The sequence below is a fragment of the Falco peregrinus genome, chromosome 4 (assembly GCF_023634155.1).
Source record: "Falco peregrinus isolate bFalPer1 chromosome 4, bFalPer1.pri, whole genome shotgun sequence".
Classification (NCBI taxonomy): domain Eukaryota; kingdom Metazoa; phylum Chordata; class Aves; order Falconiformes; family Falconidae; genus Falco; species Falco peregrinus.
In genome coordinates, this window is record NC_073724.1 from 100,633,489 (window position 1) to 100,653,938 (window position 20,450).

A 20,450-nucleotide genomic window follows, 5' to 3' on the forward strand; every position below is an offset into this window, starting at 1 on the left:
TGTGTTCAGAGTGGGCTTCCTACAAAATTCCCCTTTTTCATCTTGTTCACATCGAAGGTAATTGGAACCGGCTTGTTGATTTGTTGGCCTTCTTGGGAGAGACCCTGATGCTGGGAACAGAGCTATGGGGTTGCTTTGTTAGGATTTTGAATGATGGGTTTATGATGTGGCTTTTGTGCCCTTTAAGCACTCTGGGCTTTGGTTCTGCCAGTGCAGACACCAACGGACAGGAATCCAGCTGTATGCTGCCATCAAAAGGTTTGGGATGTTCCTTCATTTTTGCATGGTGCATAGCTTCTTCTGGGCCACAAGAATTAGATTATTAGAATAAATGAATTCTTACAGGGTCATATTGTCAACATACTACTCCCCTTGGTGTGTTGTATGTCTAATCTGACCAGTGTCAGTGCAACTTTTGTATGAGTAGGTATTCATTGGCGAGAATAAAGACGTTTCAGTCTGGCCTCTTTCCAACATTGCAAATGTATTACTCATGGTACAGTTACTGACATGAAACATACTCAGGACGTTTTGATGGCCTCTTCGTTCAGTAGCAAACATCTATCTACAGTCACAGATCAGACCAGTCTTAACAATCGGCAGAAGTTTTCAAGGGAGGTATTAACCTCAAGTCACATCAGCTTTCCAACATGTCAATACATAGGCTCCTTCTCTTTAGCCAGTAGTGAGAAGGAGGCAGGTTCAGAAGGCAGTTGATCCCACCTATCTTTTTCCATTGGCAGGGGAGGAAATTAGGTGACTGATGAACTCTATTTTAAGAAAGACACAAGTTACCCAAACTGTCTATTCTTTGCTTTCTGGTACTATATGTGATGGCATCAGTCAGAGCTGACTGCATCTTCTCTGTTCATGAGGGAAGCGTCTGTCACGTGCAGCATCTCCTGCATCATGTGGCACAGTCTATGCATCCAGTCAACCACTGTTAATGGTGGGTGTTATACCACTTGATTTCCCTTTTTTCATTCTTTGGAATTTTCCTTCCTATGAGGGTAGATCTGCCTCAATTTGTAACAGAGATGGAAAAAGTACTCTGAAGCAGACTGAGGATCATAAAGTGGTACCTTTCCTGTCCTGTCCTGTTGCTCTGACCCTTTTGCCCTCGTCTCCAGATTAGGCCATCTGTGAATCTTGTTATCTAGTACTGTGCAGAGCAGATCGTGTGACTGATCCCTTGGCACTGCCAGTGTGTTGCCTTGGCGGGTAGTGTGGGATGAAAAAAACACAATACATGCCTTTTCTGTCTGAGACTTGTTTATCTGCATGACATCCAGGCTGCTCTGGAAGAGCTCTCCTCTTGCTGATCACTGGCAACCAAAAACGAATCAAATGAAGGCAAAGTTAGAGAAATTCTCCTATACAAAGAACTGCTCTAAAACAAAGCTGCGTTTTTGTGGTGCATTGTCCTGGCTCTGTGTGAGCTCTGTAAAGAAACAAAGGAGAGCAGGAAGGAAATCTCAGCTGCTTAGTAAATGCCCTAATTTAATTTATTTACTGTTCCCTTCCCCCACCCAAACTGTTCTGCTAACCTGTTAGTCCCAACTCAGACAAGTAAAACCAGCTAATCTGATTAGTTCTGACACACAGGAGCAAGGCTGCTGGGAAAAGCTGGACCCTTACAGCTGTTTCAGGCTTCAGCTTCAATCATAACGTTATGGGTTTACTGAATGTACAGTGCAGTATGACAGGAGCCCGGCAGCATGTACACAAGTGAGCAGTGTGACCGTCACTGAAGATTTCTACCCTGGGTCTGAGGCTACTGGAGTACAAACCATGTTTCGTGTGACCTTCAATGTAGTGACAGAGAAAGTTACCTTCACCTTGGCAGCCTGCCCCTCCGTCACGTGGAAGGTAAGCTCAGATATGCATCATGTAAAAAGGTTGATGGCACAGTAAACTGAGTATCTAAACTGTTTTCCCAATCTTAAGCTGTGTTTCCAAAACCTGAAGGGGAGTAATAATGTTTTAAGCAAACTGCACCACAAAGTGGCATATGCATGACTGGTTGGAGTTAGGCTAAATGGATCTGATTCTAGAGAACAGCTTATTCACTGCCTTTTAAAGCTTTTCTCCTTTGACTTCTAAAGTAGCCAAATTCACAGTCACCTTCAATCTGGTCTGGAAAAGCCACTGTATTTATATTAACAGTGAATTCAGAGATATATATAAACACAAGCTACTCGTTTCTGTAAGGAAGGGACACTGTTTGGGGAAAGCTTTCAAGCTTCCTAGATAATTTAGGGTTTGCAAGGATTTGTGAATTGTGCCAAGGTATGATAAATTAGAAAAATTTGCATCCCTATGATAAGGGACTTGAAGCAAAAAAACACTAGATGCATAATTTACCTGCCATGGGTTTGTGATAAAATGTAACAGAAGCCAGAGATGCTTTGCACACCAGCTCATTCTCCCATTCAGCAATTCAGTTTAGATCTTCATTTCCTTGAGACAAATGTTCCCATCTCATTGTGAAGAGACCAGCATTGTCAGGATGAGATGGGACCAGGTTCATTGCCTTGCCTTTCTCTTCTAGTGAGCGTGTGCTTTCACTATAGTGCAGTTTGAGCCACTATCTTCTAAGTGTTGCTTTAAAAACTTCATTTTAGAGTCTGTTACTTATAGAGCAGTTACTGTAGGAACCTCATCTCTGTTGTTATGCCTTTCAGATGTGAGACAATTATGAATAACTAGATACAGTGGCAGAGCAGGGTATTCTTCTTGCTTTAAATGTTCATGATTTATGATGATGCATAAGTAGTTGTATCTTTGCTATATTGTTTTCTCAGTCTGGGACCTGTCTTTTCTCTTGACTTGTAAGGTAAGCACTGCCCAGAAGCTTCTATTAGAAGGTCTTTAAAGGGCCTGGTACAGTGTGTCCTCAGCCCAGATCTGTGCTATTTGTAACATCATATGCTAAATAAACCACCATCTACTGGGGCAAAGTATATTTGGAGTAAAATTCAGATGAAATTCATTTTATTGGACAATGTCTCTGTGTGGGAGAGTTTATGGTGATATTGCTTTGGTTTCCCCATTTATTAGGAAAAATTACCTTCTCAAACATGCCTGTTCACTAAATGGTAATGAAAAGATTGTTTCACCATGACATAAAGCGGCCTTACCTATGCTTGCTAATGGTGTGTTAAAGATTTTTCTGCCTTCATATCAGAGTTGTAAGTCCTTAGGCAAAGTGCCTTTAGGCTGCAAGGCACTTAGAATAGGTATTGAAATGGAAAAGGATATTGGATTTTACCATGCTGCAGTGTTCCTACCTGACCCTGGCTCATGAGCTCTTGGTACAGCAAACATGAATGTGAACATAACCCAGCTGGGTACTGCATTTCAGTGTTCATTTATTATGTCACTGAGGGCTGTTAGACACAAGTACATTGTAGTAAATCCCTCTGGAACAAACTGGCAGGTACTGAAAAGTGCATCCTGGCACACGTTTCCAGTTCTCCAGGTCTTCTGTTATTTGCATAATTTCAAGTATTTGATATATGCAATGTGCAAACATGAGCGCATTCTTAAAAGTAAAAGCTGAAAGAAACTGTGGTATAGTACAACTTGTGGAAACGTAGTACATTTGTTGATGAACTAAGTAAAATATATGTGAGAAACTGGGCACAATTGTATGGAAAACCAAGATGGGATGCCAAGACAGCAGAAGAGATGGCTCTGCAGTACAGCTTACATAAGTAACGCGTAGTTTAATGAAAGCTTTGTGGAGGGAGGTAATTTTTTTATTGACCAGCTCTTACAGTGGGAAAAATCCAACAAGGTTTCAGGCACAGAAGCCTTCCGTTTTGACAGCAGAAGGCTAATGAAAGACACTGTTTCCCTGCAACCTTACCTTGTTTGTGTCCTTATATCAGCCAGAATAGCACTGGTACTGCAAGTGAATTTAAATCCTTTGAAGCTGAAAGTAGTCACATCACTGCTGAAGGAGGGAGGACAGAGACATCTAGTTTCAGACTGCTGAGTCTTCTATCAAGAGTAAGTGGCCAAGCCTGCAGATAATGCTGGGCTGTTCTGCTTTTCCACATGCCACAGCACGACCAGCAGATGAGTCTTGCGTGGTGCTTTTGTCAAAACATCATTTTGTAAAAGCTAATTTAATTAGATGTGGGGGAGGGTATGGATACAGGGGACAACTAGAGGGAAGTGACAGCTGAAAAGGCTGTTGATCAGTGCAAAATTCTCAGAGCTAAACACGCCTTTTCGCATAGGCACCAATGCTTGATAACCAAAGCAAGAAGCAACCCTATTATAAACCATAAGCATCTTTATTATATGGAAGAGGGGGACTGGGCTGCTCTTTCTCACCTCTCTGTGTCAGGCTGCCTCCGCTCATTTCCCTGCTCCTTAGGGAACAGGCTGCTTGTACTTCTCGATCTGTTGACAGACATGGAGCTGGTCAGCAGTGGGTTGAGTACTCTGAGATATGTGTGGGTTACACAAATCAGACCGTGGCTGGTATCAGCTTGGCCAGAGCCCCTCTTCAAAGGCCTTTTCAGGTTTCACTCACATGAATTACTGTTGCATTTTCAATCAGTTGCTACTAATGTTCAGGGAGTCTTGTGCCTCTTTGTGTCCTATACCTGGTTTTAAGAATAGGTAACAAGATCATGCAGCTATTGATATACCCACGAACTGTTACCATTCATTTCCTAACTCGTGAATCGACAACCTGCTACTTAGATGAATGCAATTCAAATTCACAGGGTACAAGCAGATTTAGTTACAAAATGTACTCACTCATTGAGGATTAGCTATGCTTGAATCCTATTGATTTTCTCTTACCGTTGGTGTTTTGGTTTTGTTGAATCCTGTCTGAACTGTACGGGGGAGGAAGCAGCAAAAACTGCTGGTTTGTGGCTTTCTATTCAAAGCCATGAAATTCACTTGACAGGATCAACTTAACTTGGGGCTTTCTTGCCAGTTGATGCTTTGCTTTATCTCCCTGACATGGATAGATAAATAAGCTAGGGGTGGCTTTGCAGGCAGTTGGAGCCTGACCCGAACATGTTGCCAACTTTCAAAAGCTGCACAATGGCTCTCTCTCCCTAGCAGTTACAGCCGTTGGGGCAGGGACCTGTTGTCTGAAAGGCTGTTAAGAAATAACGATGTAAACTCCTCCCTAAGGATGGGGGAACAATGTTCAAATCCTATGGAGGGAGCAATATCTGTGATAAGAAAACCAGAAAAATTGGGAGCTTAGTCGTTTGTTTTCTTTCTGCAGCAAGTTGAATACAGTGCTTCTGCTTGTGAAGAGCTGGTGGGGATGCAGGATGGGAGGTGTGGGAAGTGGGTGGCAGCACACATCTTTTCTGGGTCAGAATAACCTTCCGTGCTGCTGTTTTAGAAACCTGGTTTAAATTTACATGGAGCTACAGTTGCCTGCCCTGTTCAGCAAGAGTAAGTGCACGTTAGTGAACAGTTTGTTATTACTTTGTTGTGGTAGTGCCTAAATACACCCCCAGTGTCAAAAACCGTAGTGGTAAATACAGTACAAAAAGAAACCGGCTAATCTATGGATTTAGGGCACTCTAGCAAAGGAGCAGACCATGAGCAGAAGGACAATGCGGTGATGACAGGTGTCATCTTCATGTGATGGCACCTGGGAGAGAGGTGAGTGCAGGCAGAGGGCAGTGTCTGTGGTACATGCTGCAATGGATTACTCTAGGGCTGAATCTAAGAAGGTCTTGCATTAGTCCAAGGAGCTGCTTTGATCACCAGATCCTGTTAAAGCTGGGGAGATGATGGAGCTGAGGAGGGTCAGCACCTGTGGGCAAAAATTTCAGCTTGTTCTTGGACATTGTTTTCAGCTTATAGAACAGTACATTTCTCCTCGAACTATAACCATTTCTAACTGTTAAATATAGAGCTGCTAAACACTTCCAAGTGTAAGTTCCCTTAAAAAACATCCAGAAACAGCTGTTGCTCTCAGTTTACTTTTGAACTGCTTTTTTTTCCACCTTGCTTTTAAAGAACTCCCCAATAAATACACCATATACATCCGCTTCTGTGAACTTTGTTCAAGGCTCACAAGCATGTGCCTCTTTTCTTCTCCCTGCTTGCGAGTGCAGGCACACCCAATCTTGTATGGTTGTTAGTTAATTTTGTTGCTTTAATGCACCCAAAAGAGAGGTTGACAAATTCCCTTCACTCTTTACAATGTTCACAGTCCAGTAATAGTCTATGACCCCAAATACTTGTCTCAGCAGCCCTGAACCCCACTGCACACTGACACAACTGTCTTTGTGATTACGATGCCTGATTTGGGTGCTACTACCATAGAAGCAAGTCCTTTTTGAGGTGATGACAATTTCTAGCAACAATCTCAGAACTTTATTACCTTGAGCCATGATGATAAGCCAAGGCTTTCTTCCTGTCATTATACTTCTAGGAGTTCTGTAGCTCCCACATGTCTCCACAAAGGTCTTGCTAGCAGAAATTTGCTCATCTTTAGAGGACTGAAATTCCTTTTCTCCCTCTCTTCTTGACCATTTTTCTTAAAATATAACACATCCAGCTAACATAAATAGCAGTATGTTCTTAGCCTCCTACCAAACCCTTAAATGAATGTGACTCAAATGGATCAGCAGGTTCTTGCTGAGCGGTCAGGTAATGCAGAAAATCAAGTCTGTGATCCACGTTTGAGCCCCAAGTCTAGTTCACCAGCAGATGGTAGCAAACATCTCCTTCCCTGTGAGAGCTTCATCTGGGGTTCTCTGAATTTTAAAGGCCTGGAGTGCCTCACTGGGGTCATTTGTTTCCAGTCAGAAGAAATAAGCTGTAAACAAAGTAGTTGTGCAACTCAGAACAAGGGAGAAGAACCACGGAAATATTGCTGCCATCAGGACAGAAGAATTAAGTAGAGGCCGGAACAAAACTACTGCAGTGACTTGCACTGAATGGCATGAGAAGCATTTTGGTGTCACTGTTATTGTTCTTGTGGTGACAAAAAGGGACCATTATTTGCAGTGTAGCAAATGAACAACATACAGAGCAGCACGATAAAATCGAAACTGCTCTGGGTCAGCTCTGCTTGTGTATGTTGATCCTTCGTCTTTGCACTGAAGACATGGAAAGTTCAGGATGGGTATTTTCACTAGAGGCTGTTTCTAGTAATTTATTCGGTTTTCCTCTGAGCTGTACTGGCTCTAAGTCTTTTACATTTTATATGGGCTGTTGATTACAACTCTCTCACTTCTGTATGCTACTCATTCAAATGGCTTGCTGTGACAACACTTCTCAGCTTTTTCCTGATAGCAGCTAAACTGAGAGACGGAGGAGAGGGACAGGATAAAGTGAAAGCTGCTAAACTGTGGTGTAATTCCCATAAGGAAATGTCTCTTCACTTATAAGACAGTACTGGTTAGAACTGGGCAAGCTATTTGTGTCAAATCACTGGATAAATTTTACCATTACTGTTTTCAAGTGTATCACCTCTACTTTTAAGTACCTTACTGGAGATTTGAAATTCTCCGACTCCTGCATGCACTGTTCAGTTCTGTAAGTAGTTGCTGGGAAGCACTACCTCTGTGCTCATTTCTCCAAGTGTTGGTGATCAAAATCCTGAGAGTTTGTTGTGTTGTCTGACTGGATATTGAAACTGATTTCTATGCTTATTTGCTGGAAATGAAAAAAGGTCATTTAAATATCGTTTAAAACAAGACAATGGCTTTTTATGGGTATAAAGATGTATCCCTTCTCCAGTGCTTACCGTATTCCGAGCCAGAACATCTTTATTGGTTAAAGTTTTAGAATGGAAAGAGAAAGGAAGAAAATCAGTTACCGTATTGTGCTGACCCTTTCACAGCATGTCTTGCTCTGGAAATCAGCGTAGTACCAAGCAAGACTGGCTATACCTCTGTCAGTGCTTATGCCACGTATCCGAGGATTCCAGCTGAACTTGTCAGGATTATTTGTTGACCTTAAACCTTTCTATTTTCTTGCAGTTATTAGAAACACCTAAATACCTTCTATGCCTTTCGCAGATATATCTGGTCTGAGTCCTTTCAGCTCCACTGGCATCAGTCAGTGGTGTTACTGTTCATGTATATTGTCTTGAACTACATGGGCAGGGGATAAAGTCCTCCCACTGTGACAACACTTGTCTCCTACAGCTGTGCTATTGGCAGAGGTGACGATTAATCAGTTCCAGGGACAACTGAAAATTTTGCTTGGGAATTTTTGGTCCATATCTTTTAGCAGAGAGATGTGCTGGGAAAGGTCCGGACATGGGTGGACCTAATGACCTAATTTGACAGAGCTAGAAGGGGGCATGTGTCAGTGTCATGAACATTATCGTTTGGCAGTATGTAAATCTGCCTTGAGAAATCCTCATGTTTCATCAGAAATGCCGTAGCCATCTGAAGCCAAGCTTTGATTTAATGTAAATTTACTGCTGATTCAAATTTGTTCAAAACCACTGATAGATCTGTTTTATTGGGCTTTATGCCCAATCAGGTATAATTTGTCTACATATTTCCATTTTTATGCTAGATCAAGGAACATTTGTCCTCCTGCAGCCAGCATAAAGCCTCCATAAAAGGGTGAAACCACCGCACAACTTAAACTCTCTCCTGTGTAGTGTGTTTACTCTGTCTGAACTGCACTCACACTCTCATGTCTGACCAGATCTATTTTATACTTTGTGGTGTTTAACTACGCCATCATAGAACCACAAATGCAGGCATACAAGAAGGTGATGTCAAATGCAAACTGTGAAGTCAAACTTCTGTTTGATCACATTTGCTTTCCCAAGTGACAAGAGCTATTTTTTCCTCTAAATAGTTTAGAATTTAATCAGATAAGTGTAATGTGCAGGAGATCTATTAAGAGATATGCAAACAATACAACTGCAGAGACATACAGATGCATGTGTGCTATTTCAAATATTAAACTCAAAATGCATGCATTTACTAGTTAACATCAGCTCTACCTTTAGTCACCCTTTACTGGCCTGATACTAGAAAAGAATGTCAGAAGTGGTAGTCTTGTAAGATGAATCTGGGTAAGAAATAGGAAGGGAAGAGCAAATACACGGAAACTGAAAGCTGTCATTGGAGAGAATGCCTAGAAACCCAGTAAAATGCAAGTGGGAGTTGCAAGGTCCTTGGTGAAGACAAAGAAGTGTTGATCTGAGCAGTATGGAGACTGGAAAATACAATGACACAGCACCAAAATGAAGAGGGGTGTATGTGTGAAGTTTAGGAATTGTCTTGTAGAAATATTTTGGGTTCTGACCAAAAAGAATAAACCTACTTTACGTGAAACACCGATTTTGATGATAATACATTATGAAATGATAGAGCAGCTATGTATTTTGCCCATGGGATTCAGTTTCTGTTCCAGTGCAGATACTGAGTAGACGTTGAGATGGTGAGTTGGTGACTGTAGTAGTACTGGGGTTTTATAACTCACTTAAACACTTTATGCCTTATTTAACAGCTCTTCTCACTATTGTTATTATAAAAGGAGCAGTTGCAAACTTAGGGCAGCTTGTTGAAATCTCCTTGTACAGCAGTGCTAATTCTTTCCTCTTTATACAATACCCATGCAACTAAAAGCATCCTAGGTTCTTCACAAAATATAGAAAGATGTGGTCCCAGGCCTAAAGTGCTTTCTGCTTTAATTCAAAGATGACAGAAGATGTGAGAAATGAGAGTGAGGTGGTTCAGGGATGAATGGGACCCAGAGTTCCTCTAAAGAGAGCACTCTGGTGTGATGTTTATGCAACATGAGCATTAAACTGTGTCCAGCCCCCCCCCCCTTCTTTTTGAAGTTAGCCTTATATCTTGCAGAAACCAGGGTTGTATGACATTAACTGGCATTGAAAGAGTTCTGAATGGTGACAGTTTAATTTTTTAATTTTGATAAGAGCTCTTGTGTATCACATCACAAGCTGGGACATTAAAGAAATATGTGTCAATTTATCTTAATATGCCATATTGTAAATCACAATGATTTACCTGCTGCTTTAAAAGGACTTCAGCAACCTCTGAAGCAGGGACAGCAACCTTCAAGTGCTCAGGGGTGAGCAGCTGAGAAAATGCATATTACATACATCATTTAACTCCCAATGTGGCCACAAAATGTGGTAGAAATATTTCCTGAGCTATACTCTGTCCAAGTTTCTTATAAGGCCAGCAACTTCTAATCAGACTTGAAATCCCAGTGGGTCTTTTCAAAACTGGTCTCAGCAGCAAGGAATATTTAGCAGTGTCTGACTGCTGCATTGAACCTAAAAGTGCTGTTCACAAAAAATGTTCCCTGGCAACACCTCCTCCCTAAAAGCCAAACAGAGAAGTATAGTTTAAAAATCTTTATTTACAACTGAATAAAAATAATCCTTTGCCTTAGTGAGCTTCAGGTGGTTATTGAGTCTCCATAGAGCAATATTCACCTCTTCCCAAGGAAACTGGCCAGTTTATACATGTGATCATGGATCAGACTGCACTGGTTCCACTGCTGTTACTGATCCTGAAGGTTAGGAAAAGAGGATACTGCATGGAGTTCCTCAGGTCTCACTACCTTCATAACCAAGACTGAAATGTCTCCTTCATACTGGCTGTGGGGTCCTCTGTGATCAGAGAGGAGTGGTGGAATAGCTTCCTTAGGTAGGTGCTTCACGTTCAGGGACAGAGGTGACAGACAGACATCTAGCTCTCTGGAAAGACCATGCCATTTACTTCCTTTCATGCTTTTAAGCATCCATCCCTCTGTCCTTTTTGATTAGGCAGCCCTATCTGTCTCTGAATTAGATGTGATCAAATCCTAACACCTAGTACTTCCCAAGGGAGGGTTTCAGATGACCACATTGATTATGGCAGTGGGTATTTTCTTAATGTACATGAAGAGAGATTTACATCCTACAGTGATCAAGAAGTAGCTCTGTAAGGGTGTTACACTGGATCACCCTTGTCACTATGATTTCCAGCACCCAAACTGAATGAGCAGCCTAACCAAAGCAGGGATCCAACATATTTGTCAAACACACTCGAAGTCCCATTGTTTGACTCTATGCAGAATTTAATGAATTGGTGCCTCTGAACATTATCTAGCAACATGCTGGCCTCTGCTGGCAAGCCCCAGGCTTGCTTGTGCCAGTTTTTCAGGCTCTGTCCCTCACACCCAGGCAGTGGCAGGGGGCCATGGGCAGCGCTGAATTTACATACAAATGAGGAGGAATTTTTAGCAAGTGTTCTCCAGTAGAAACTCATTCCTTCTTGTTTTCCTTATTTCTCAATCTTAAGGTGGGATGTTTTACCTCTCTGTCACTATCTGTTGGTTCATTTCCAGGCTGGACAAAGCTAATGGGGGCCCAATTAGGTCCCTAATTAGGACCCTTCCACTGGTGCTGCCTGGGCCCTCCAGCAGGGAGGGGCTCTGCTGCCTCTGCTCATGTGGCACTTTTTTCAGCAAAATGGTGCTGGGAAAGAAAAAAAAAAAAGTGTTTAAAAGAGGGAACTGGAATGAACAAAAGTTTTTCCATTTAAAGTTTATAAATCACTAGATAAAATGAATGAAACTGTGAGAGGTGCATAGCCCAGGGTATAGAGCATGCAGTATGACAGACTTCTTGTTATCTTTTCTCTGTCTTGCCAGCCTTCAGGCAATAATGTAACCAAGCTCTGGATGAACACTGTAAGCTCAAAGATAAGCTGAGAAGCTTTTGCCATTTAAACCTCTTTAAGGTCCTAATGCATTAACAGGAGATTTACATAGACCAAAAGTTACATAAACAATCACTTCTCAAAACGTTCTCTTTCATTTAGGTGCCAAAATTTGACTTCTCTCTGAAAGCCAAGGTATTGCATCAGCATTTAACACTAGGGCGGCCAGTTCCTTCCCCTGGTGACAGCACAAGGCTCCTGCAAGTACAGGACCCTGGAGTTGTATTTTGGGAGGTCAGTAACGTGCCTGCATGTAGCCTGCAGTCTTTGCTTTGGTAAAGAGTATTAAAGTATATGGGGTTTAATACTTTCTTTGGTTTGACATTAAACCAGGCATTTCTTCACATTAAAAAGCTGCCATTTTGACCTTTACCATTATATTAGAAAGCAGTGACAGGCTCAGCTGTTTGAAGGAGTTGTTTGCTTTCTACAAAGTCAGATTAGCTATTCCAGTAACACACTAGTATTGTACGCTGTTATAACCATTAACCAGTGACTCCTCAACACAATGAATCTCTGTATTTTGCAGAAACTAGAGCACTCAGTGGGTCCAGTGCCCATTATCTCAAAGGTTTTTGGACCAGGGTTTGTCCCTGAATTACAGAAAACATTAACCATCCTGAAACACGCTTCATTCTCTTCAGTTACTGAGTCCTTGGAATATCTACAGATTTTTTTTACAAGATATAAAACATCTTTGCAATTTTTTCTCAATATTTTTCAAGAGAATGGTTTTGAAGTGGTCACTAATTACCAGTTTTAATGACCAAAGAGTCTTATTAAGGGAGATCCATAAGGACCAAGTTTTTAGGTTCAGAAGCACGTAGTATGTTCACTTCTGGAGGAAGACTAGGAAGGGCTGTGTATGTGCTTAGCCCTCTCTTACTGGACAGAGTCATCGCTGTTTCCAAACTATGGGCCTGGCATGCTCTACACGTGTACCAAAAGCCCTGGTCCCTCAGTCATCTTTACAGGGAGACATGCTGGACTGTGCAGTGGATCCCACCTACTCATATTTTTCCAGTGAAAGTAATGTGATAGTTCAGGGCCTGAAGGAGCAATCTGTATATATACATATCTAAAATAATATATATAAAGTATACATCTGAGTCTTATCTCAACAAGCACTCAGTACTCAGCCAGAGAATGGACCTTGATGCAAGAGGTGGGAAACATTCCCAGATCCCATGTTAGATACTATCAAATATCAGATTTATAAAGCAGGAGGAGAATAACATTTCTACCTGTGAGCAATGCACAGTTCATTTGTCTAGTAACTGAAGGACTGGTTGTCTAAGATGATGAATAATCTGAGCTGCTGTGTTTCGGAACTTAAAAATGTTACTAATGAACATTAGTCATGATGGTGACTAATGTTCTTGTTTGTGCCAATGTTTAGCCAGTCTGAAAAGATGTAGGTTTAGTAAATGATCTCCAGACTTTGAGATTCTGCCCAGTTCTACACCCGAAGCTCAACAGAAAGAGGCAATCATTTATACCACATTGAAGTAAAGAAAAACCAGAGTAAAGCCATTAAAGCAATAGGACAAAGGCCCAGCTTTAGTCAGGGTACAGAAAAGTATTCAGCTGTTTTTGAAAGCTGGGCTCCTCCTCTCAGTTGCACTGCATTCACTGCAAGATAACTCTTGCTTTAAATGGAGGGAACTGTTTATAACTTACTGAACCCATAATTTAGAAGAATTTAGACATAAAGCTTCATGTATCGGTCAAGTAAAGTAACCTCAATCACTTGGAATATTGTAATTGCCGCCTTTAAGCTGTAAAGCTTGGAATCCAAGCTTGCAGGCTGAACTCTTCTGAGGAATTAATTTTCTCCAATTAGAGATCTCATTGCTGTCCTTGCGTTGTGAGCAGTTCTGTTTGTTCCTTTCACCGTTCTTTGCATTTTTGTTAGCAGCACAATTTACTGCAGCCTGCCTGTGTGTAGTGAATCCATAATGGATTATGGAAATTTGCTGTAAAAGCCTAACCTTTTCTGATATTTGTATTAGGGTTTCCCAGTACCTCTGTATGTTTTGATTCTCTAAGAGAAAGTAGTTATTTCAAATACTGGTGAAGAAATTAACTTTAAAGTCTACCCAGACACATGAAAACTCATCCTTCCAAAAAAATTATTTCTTACGGCCTAAAGTAATGCAGATGTTATTAGCTGAGAGAAACTATTAGAGGATATAACAGACTCCTCATTAGGTTTCCACCAAGGCCAGTAGCATTATTACAAATACAAAAGAGTTAAAGTTATCTTTGGTCAGATATACACTGCAGAGCATGTGATCACCATTAATATGGATCTCAAAAAGCTCTGTAATGTGGCTCAGATCCAGAAAGATGGATGTTTATCTGAACAGTTGTATTAGTGAGATGCATTTGCAAAGTATTTTAATTTCTTGTGCCGGGCAGGGGTAGCGCAAAGGTGCAGCAAGAATGAAAAATTATCTGAGTTTTCCAAATATTACCTGATGTTCAGTATGGATTGGATGCCCATATGGTTGGTAGCTCTTACAGTATCTTGGCAGCTTTTCCGTTCTCAAATCCATATGCTTCATACAATAATGAGCAGGTTCCAAGAAATGTACTGAGCTCATCACATCCAAACCCAACAGATACTCTACTGTTACGTGACTTTGGAAAGCAGAGCAACTGTGACTGGGAGTCAGAATGAGTCTAACCCTGTAAGATAAAATTCTGACTTCAGATAATTTTCATTATTTTAGCTCCTTTAAAATGGCTAAAAGCAGAGTGAGGGAAGGTTTGATTCTGAACTGGGCAGTTAACCTGGGAAAGGCACCCTCTGACAGTCATTAACTTATATGGCTCCTGATGGGCATAGCATTGAATATTTCAGCTGATGAAAGGATACAGTGTTTTGGACATTTGAGGTCTAAGCTAAAGCCTTATACATCCAGGGAGAAGCTTTCCCGGCTTTGGATCACTCTCTTGAGATTTAATTCAATGTCAAGTCAAGCTGGATCTGTTTCCTGAACAAAAACACAGATACAGGCAGATAACAAAGGAGCTGCTATATTCTCTTAGACAAGCAGAAAGGGAGAAGATTTATTTCAGAAGCCTCGAGATAATGTCTAAATCCAAAGATGCAGAATGGGTGTGCATATATATCCTCTTAAAATTATTATGACCACAGTATTCCTTGATTTACTGACAGCATGGTCAGGCAAGCAGCACAGAACCAGCCTGTTAAGTTATGTAGTAACTGCAATGCAATTTCAAATCCTTTGCACTGAAGCTGGTTTAAGCATGCATGCTTACAAGGCTTCATAAGTATCTTGGCCACTCTCTTCTTTCAGGTAAAGGGATGGTCTTTTTCAGCTTTAGGATGCCCTGGTTGGACCATTTGTTCTTCTGACCCTGAGTGTCATGGAACATTTAAAAAGCTTTTAAAAGTGAATTCAGACCTTAAAAAGAAGCAGAAGTTATGGAACTAGTAATGGGAGAGGAAGATGTAGAAACCTACAGCACCATCAGCCCTGAAGACCTTTGGTTTTGATTCAGCTCTGTCAGTGCAGCCCCTTGAGGTTAATGGACCATTCCCTTGTGCCATTGTTACTGCAGTAACCTACAAGAGCAATTTGCAGCATTTGGAGTCTTGTTTTACCTCTTGGTGAAATAAGAGATTTGTGTTAATGGTAGCATCACAGTAGGCAGGGATGATGCTGTTTTGGTATAGGGGGCTGAGTCATCCCCTACCTTAAAACTCCTTGGTTTTAGAACACATTTTGTGTTTTAAACTTACACATTACCTGTTGAATAACGGAGAAGAAAGCAAATGGGAACTCATCTGGTCTACTTCTAGCATTACTCGGTTTGCAGCCTAAAAAAGATAAAACTTAAATATTACAATATTGCAATGAAATACACAAATTGGGCAGGACTCACATACTTGTGTAGCTAGAGGGACTGATACACTATTCACTCCCCCCTCACTGCAGACTGAGTTTTGATGAACCACAGTAAAACCAATACCAGGGGGCAACAACATTTGGGGCAAAATGCTGACCTTGATAGTATATGGTGCTTTCTGACATATCTATGCATAGAGATCTTTTTTAATATTTAGTTACCACTATACCATGCTTTCCATCCACAAAATACATTCATAATGGAGCTGCATTCTGTTAGATGTTACCCTCATGGTTGTGAAGATTTCTGCCCCAGAAGATTTACAAATCAATAATTCTAGTTGAGTTTAAACAGAAGTTATTCAGTAAGCAAAGCTTTAGAGGTCTGTTTCCCGCTTATATTCTGTAATGACCGCTGTATTTTTTGACATGCTGTGAAAGGAATTGCCTGAGCTAAAACAAGGCTTGATCTGAAGAAGCTATTGACCTGCTTGTCTGACAGCTGTCAGATATATTTAGTTCCCAGTAAGCAAGATTTGTTTCACCTGGGGCTGGAAGTTCAGGGCCTTGCAAGGCTGGTGCCTGTGTTCCCATTAGTAGAGCTCCGCTAGATCACAAAGAGAGCTCTTGTGAAAGTCAGACTGCATCATCATGTTTCCCCCTTGCTATCCAAGCCACCATCAAATTCATTTAGTTTAGAGACAAAAAGATCTTGTCTATGATGGGGAGTGGGATATTGTTCTGTGAGTAATTTTAAATGGGCTTAGGGTCAGGGATATTTTTTTTTTTTAAGAAACTATCCCATGATCTTTGTTTTTAGGAATTTCCCTGTTATTTGATCTACTTTTTCCTTTATTGAGCTTCAACGTAATGTCTATACCAATAACACCTGTATGTGAAATCATGGTAAAGCACCTTTTCTGCAGTTTATTTTTGAACAAAATACTTGAAAAATAGTCTTGGAACCTACATGCAATTAACTTAGCAGATTTTATTACTGAAATCCTAGAACTATTAAAATCAGTAGCAACTCCTCATGACTTTAATAGCTTCAGAATTTTATCTTTGTAAGGAAGATACTAGTGGGGGGTTTCCCCCCTCTATGACCTTTAGAACTAGCTGACACTTCAGTAGTGCAATTGCAGCACAGATTGCTAGAAAAGTGTGGAGAACATAGCAAAGATCAAGGGACAGCTTACTTCTGGTGAGAAGGCATTTTGCTAGCAGATGTATTCATACTCTCTGTAAGTGTACTTTGAGAGCTTACTGAATATTGCTTACTTTAGAACAATCCAGTATTATGTTCTACGAATTCCTGAAAGACAGATTTCCTTCAAGAAGACTTAGAGCCTGTTTCAGGGGAGGTGCAGCGCTATGAACTTATGACATGTGAGCTTCCCACCAAAGTGGGTATGGCTCAGCTCCTGTCACAGATATAGTCTGGCATATAAAGCTAAGCCAGCTCTGGTTTCAGCTGTCCTCAATGCAGCAGGCTTTATGATATGTTGGTTCAGTATTTGTGGACTGGACCACTGAACTATCACTGTAGTGCAGGTTATTTGGATTCACTGTGGTGGGAATTGCTGCAGCCCAGTAGTGCAGCAGAATCCTTAAACATTGCAGTGCTTTACCTCTACTGGTGTAGTAAAAGAACATGAGTACAAAAGCACCAAACTACTAAAAGCAATAAATCTCAGAATAAAGTTTTGCTGTGGCTAGGACGGTAGGATCTAACGGCTTATCACAATCTCTCTGAAATACTTCCCCCCAGGAACTGTTTTGGATGCTTTTTGTGAATGGGTGCTCTGCAGGAATTTTATTTCCAATGTTAAGAATAAGCACACATTTTATTTTTGAGCTGTTCTGTTTTTTTCTGCATTTGTTTTTTCATAAAGCCAGGAAGCATGGAGGATACTGGAAATTAAACAGATGTAGTATGTAAAGCTTTCTCTCTCACCACACTGTAAAAATAGCTGTTTCAAATCAAGTTACAGATGATCTCTTAAAACAGATTATTAATTCAAATGTGCTCTCTCAACCCTATTAAACTGTCTTCTTATCCCGAGTGGGGCTAGGCACAAATCAAATGCACAGATCAGAATGACCCTGGTCACGGTGTGGGAGTTGAAAACTCATCTGACGGAGGATTTGCAAATGACCTTTTGCTTTGTACCAGGCTGCATCAAGCTCTCCAACCAAATACCCACTCACTTCCTAAGCGTCCTTGATGTAGTGCAGGTGAAGTAATTGTTTACATGCAAAATGCTAAACATATCGTGCAAGCCTAAATTCTCAGGCCATTTGCTACCCGTTCTCTGTCGAAGCCTTAAGCTGCAATGAGCTGATGCAGCGCTGGAGGTCATGGTGGGGGAAGCGCCTCACAGCCGGTAACGTGGGACATCCAGAAAATGTTCCTTTTGTTTTTCCTTCTGCTTTTTTGGCTCCTCAGTTAGATCTGTATGTGTTACGCTGCTAGATGTGAAACTTGGATTTGTTTCAGAACGTCTGAAATATTCTTTTCTGACATTAACAGTATAAATAAATTCTTCATTAAGTTCTTCTCATGTTTAGCTTTTCAGAGAAGAGCTGATGAGTCACAGGTTTCTAAAGCATCTGTTCCTGGCATTATACTTCTCAGACATTAATTAGAAAACATCAAAACAATAACATTTCCCCTGCTGCTTTTGGAAGAAAATGAAATATGAATCCAATTAGTTTGAATAATTCTGGGATTGGATAATTGTATTGGTCACAGGTTTTATTTTCTCCTTGGTGCCCACATTTTGTAAAGTCAAGTCAGGTTGAAACAATAGCAAGAGGAAGGAAGAAAGTAGCGTGATATATCCTGTGAACACCAGCTGTATCATTATCTTCTCTTTGTTTTCGGAAATAACCTAATGAAAAGGCTCCTTCAAATGCTAAATGCCTTTGTTGAATCCTTTCTCTTCTCCTGAAGCTATTTACCAGCACAAAAGGCTTCAGCCTAGGAATCCACACAAAAACCTGAAGAACAACAAGGATCAACAGAACAAATGTTCTGCCAATCTAGTGCTATAACCCAGCATAACTGTTAATTTCTGCATAGCAATGGGCTGAGGTTTTTCTATACCTAAAGGTCATGATTTTGGTACTTAATGAAGTTTTGAGGACCTGGTTTTGATCCCTTTATTTAGCATATACTAGGAAGTGATAAATCTATGTGACTGGCTTTACAGTACTAGTAAACTTTTAAAGCACGCTGAAAATACTCAGCTTCTTGGTAAATTAACTGAATGACATTTCTACTTCTCTTTGCGAAATTGTTCCCTGTAATTAATGGAATGTATTTATGTGACCTTTCTACAGAGTTTGTACTTTTGTTGCTTTTAGACAACCTCTTATGACAACAGTAGCCAAAGCCTTATATTTTCCATCAAATTTCTGAATACATTGTGAAAGTACAAACTTCTGCTGATACTGACAGTAAGATCCATGTGCATTTTTCAGGTGGCAATATTAACAGTCCCTGTAGAGAGTAACTACACTGTCTGCAGCATTTGTTCTTCTTTCACCCTAATCCACAGCAATCGTGAACAGATGCAATATGCTTCTTGAGATCAGCGATTTCCTGCCCTCGAAGGACCTTGTGAAATTGCCTCTCCTTCCTATTTCCAGATGCTCATTCAGAGGTTCAATTGAATTAGGTTTTGAAAACATTGCCTAAACATTATCTCATTCTGTGCCCTGTGATTATATTTTTCTTACCTTTATGAGAACTCTCACCTAAGCCTCTCTGATGTGAGCACAGGCCATTGTTGCCCAGGACAGGGATGGAACCATGTCCAAGTTGTCCCTGAAATCTACCAAATATTTTTGCAGCCATATTGGTCATATATGATCTAGAAATGTAGAATTTGTAAGTCCCTTTTTCTTCAGGCAACTTTATCTTGCCATATCTCACAGGGTATTCAGTTCTTCCTCTCACAGTCTAATGGAGATCTGTGTGCTGAAGCTTTGGTGTCATCTTAGTAGCAGTAGATCTAAGACATACATTTGGGTTGTCCAGCGGTTTGATTTACACAGTGACTTGGAGAAAGTGCCAGCCATAGCACCCAATGGATTGTCTATTGGTAAGAATGTCACCAGCTATCGGCTTTCTAAGTCTCTTATCCACAATTTTTTCCGGTTTTCCACAGAAAGTTTGAGATGTGGGTCACAAGAATTGTCTTTTTTGACAAGCCTCCTCTTGATGTTCTTCAAATGAGTACAGAGGTTTGTGTTTCTCAAAATATTTCCATGGATCATGTTCTGATTAAAAATGTATGCATCTTGTTAAATGCATGAGCTGCCTCCCCTGAGAAGTGAAACTTGTGACCTACTTTGAAAACAGCACTAATCCAAAGTTTCCCAACTTCTGCTGGACTCTCTTTCCCATTATCTGCAGCAATTTCCGGCAGTATGTTGGAGTCTGCTTTGGATGTGACCTGCTGCCCACAGTAACTCCTGCTGTCATCTATCTTTATGTTGGCAAGCTTCCATTTTATGCCAGCATTCCTGCAAGAACAACTGAAGAATGATACCGAATCATGTCAATTTGGTGTAACCCTTTCTCAGTTAAAGAGATTTATTTTGAAAACCTGGGCTTTGGACTCTGTGGAGCATCTGGATGACTGGACCCCTGTTCTTCTGGCCTTTGGTAGCTGGCAGCAGATGATTTCATGAATCTGACACAGAGCTGAGCTCGTATATCTTACTCTTCCTTGTATTCAAGTTTTGAATTGCTCTGTGCTACTTTGCACCCCCATTAAAATCTCTCCATTTTTCTATTATGTGCAAACTATCAGAGCACTTCTGAAGACAGCATGATGCTGGCCTCTACTGCCCTTGTAAC

The 20,450-nt window shown here is 40.8% G+C and overlaps 1 protein-coding gene across 2 annotated transcripts in view; it reads left to right on the forward strand.

Annotated features, from left to right (window-relative positions):
* The first annotated feature begins 1,776 nt into the window (after positions 1–1,776).
* SPATA13 (spermatogenesis associated 13) overlaps positions 1,777–20,450 on the forward strand; it is a 161,054-nt gene continuing 142,380 nt past the window's right edge. For both annotated transcript variants that reach the window (XM_027789349.2, XM_027789364.2), the window contains exon 1: positions 1,777–1,869. In XM_027789349.2, coding sequence (XP_027645150.2) covers positions 1,792–1,869 — 78 coding nt within the window. In that variant the 5' untranslated portion in view covers positions 1,777–1,791. The remainder of the gene's footprint in view (positions 1,870–20,450) is intronic.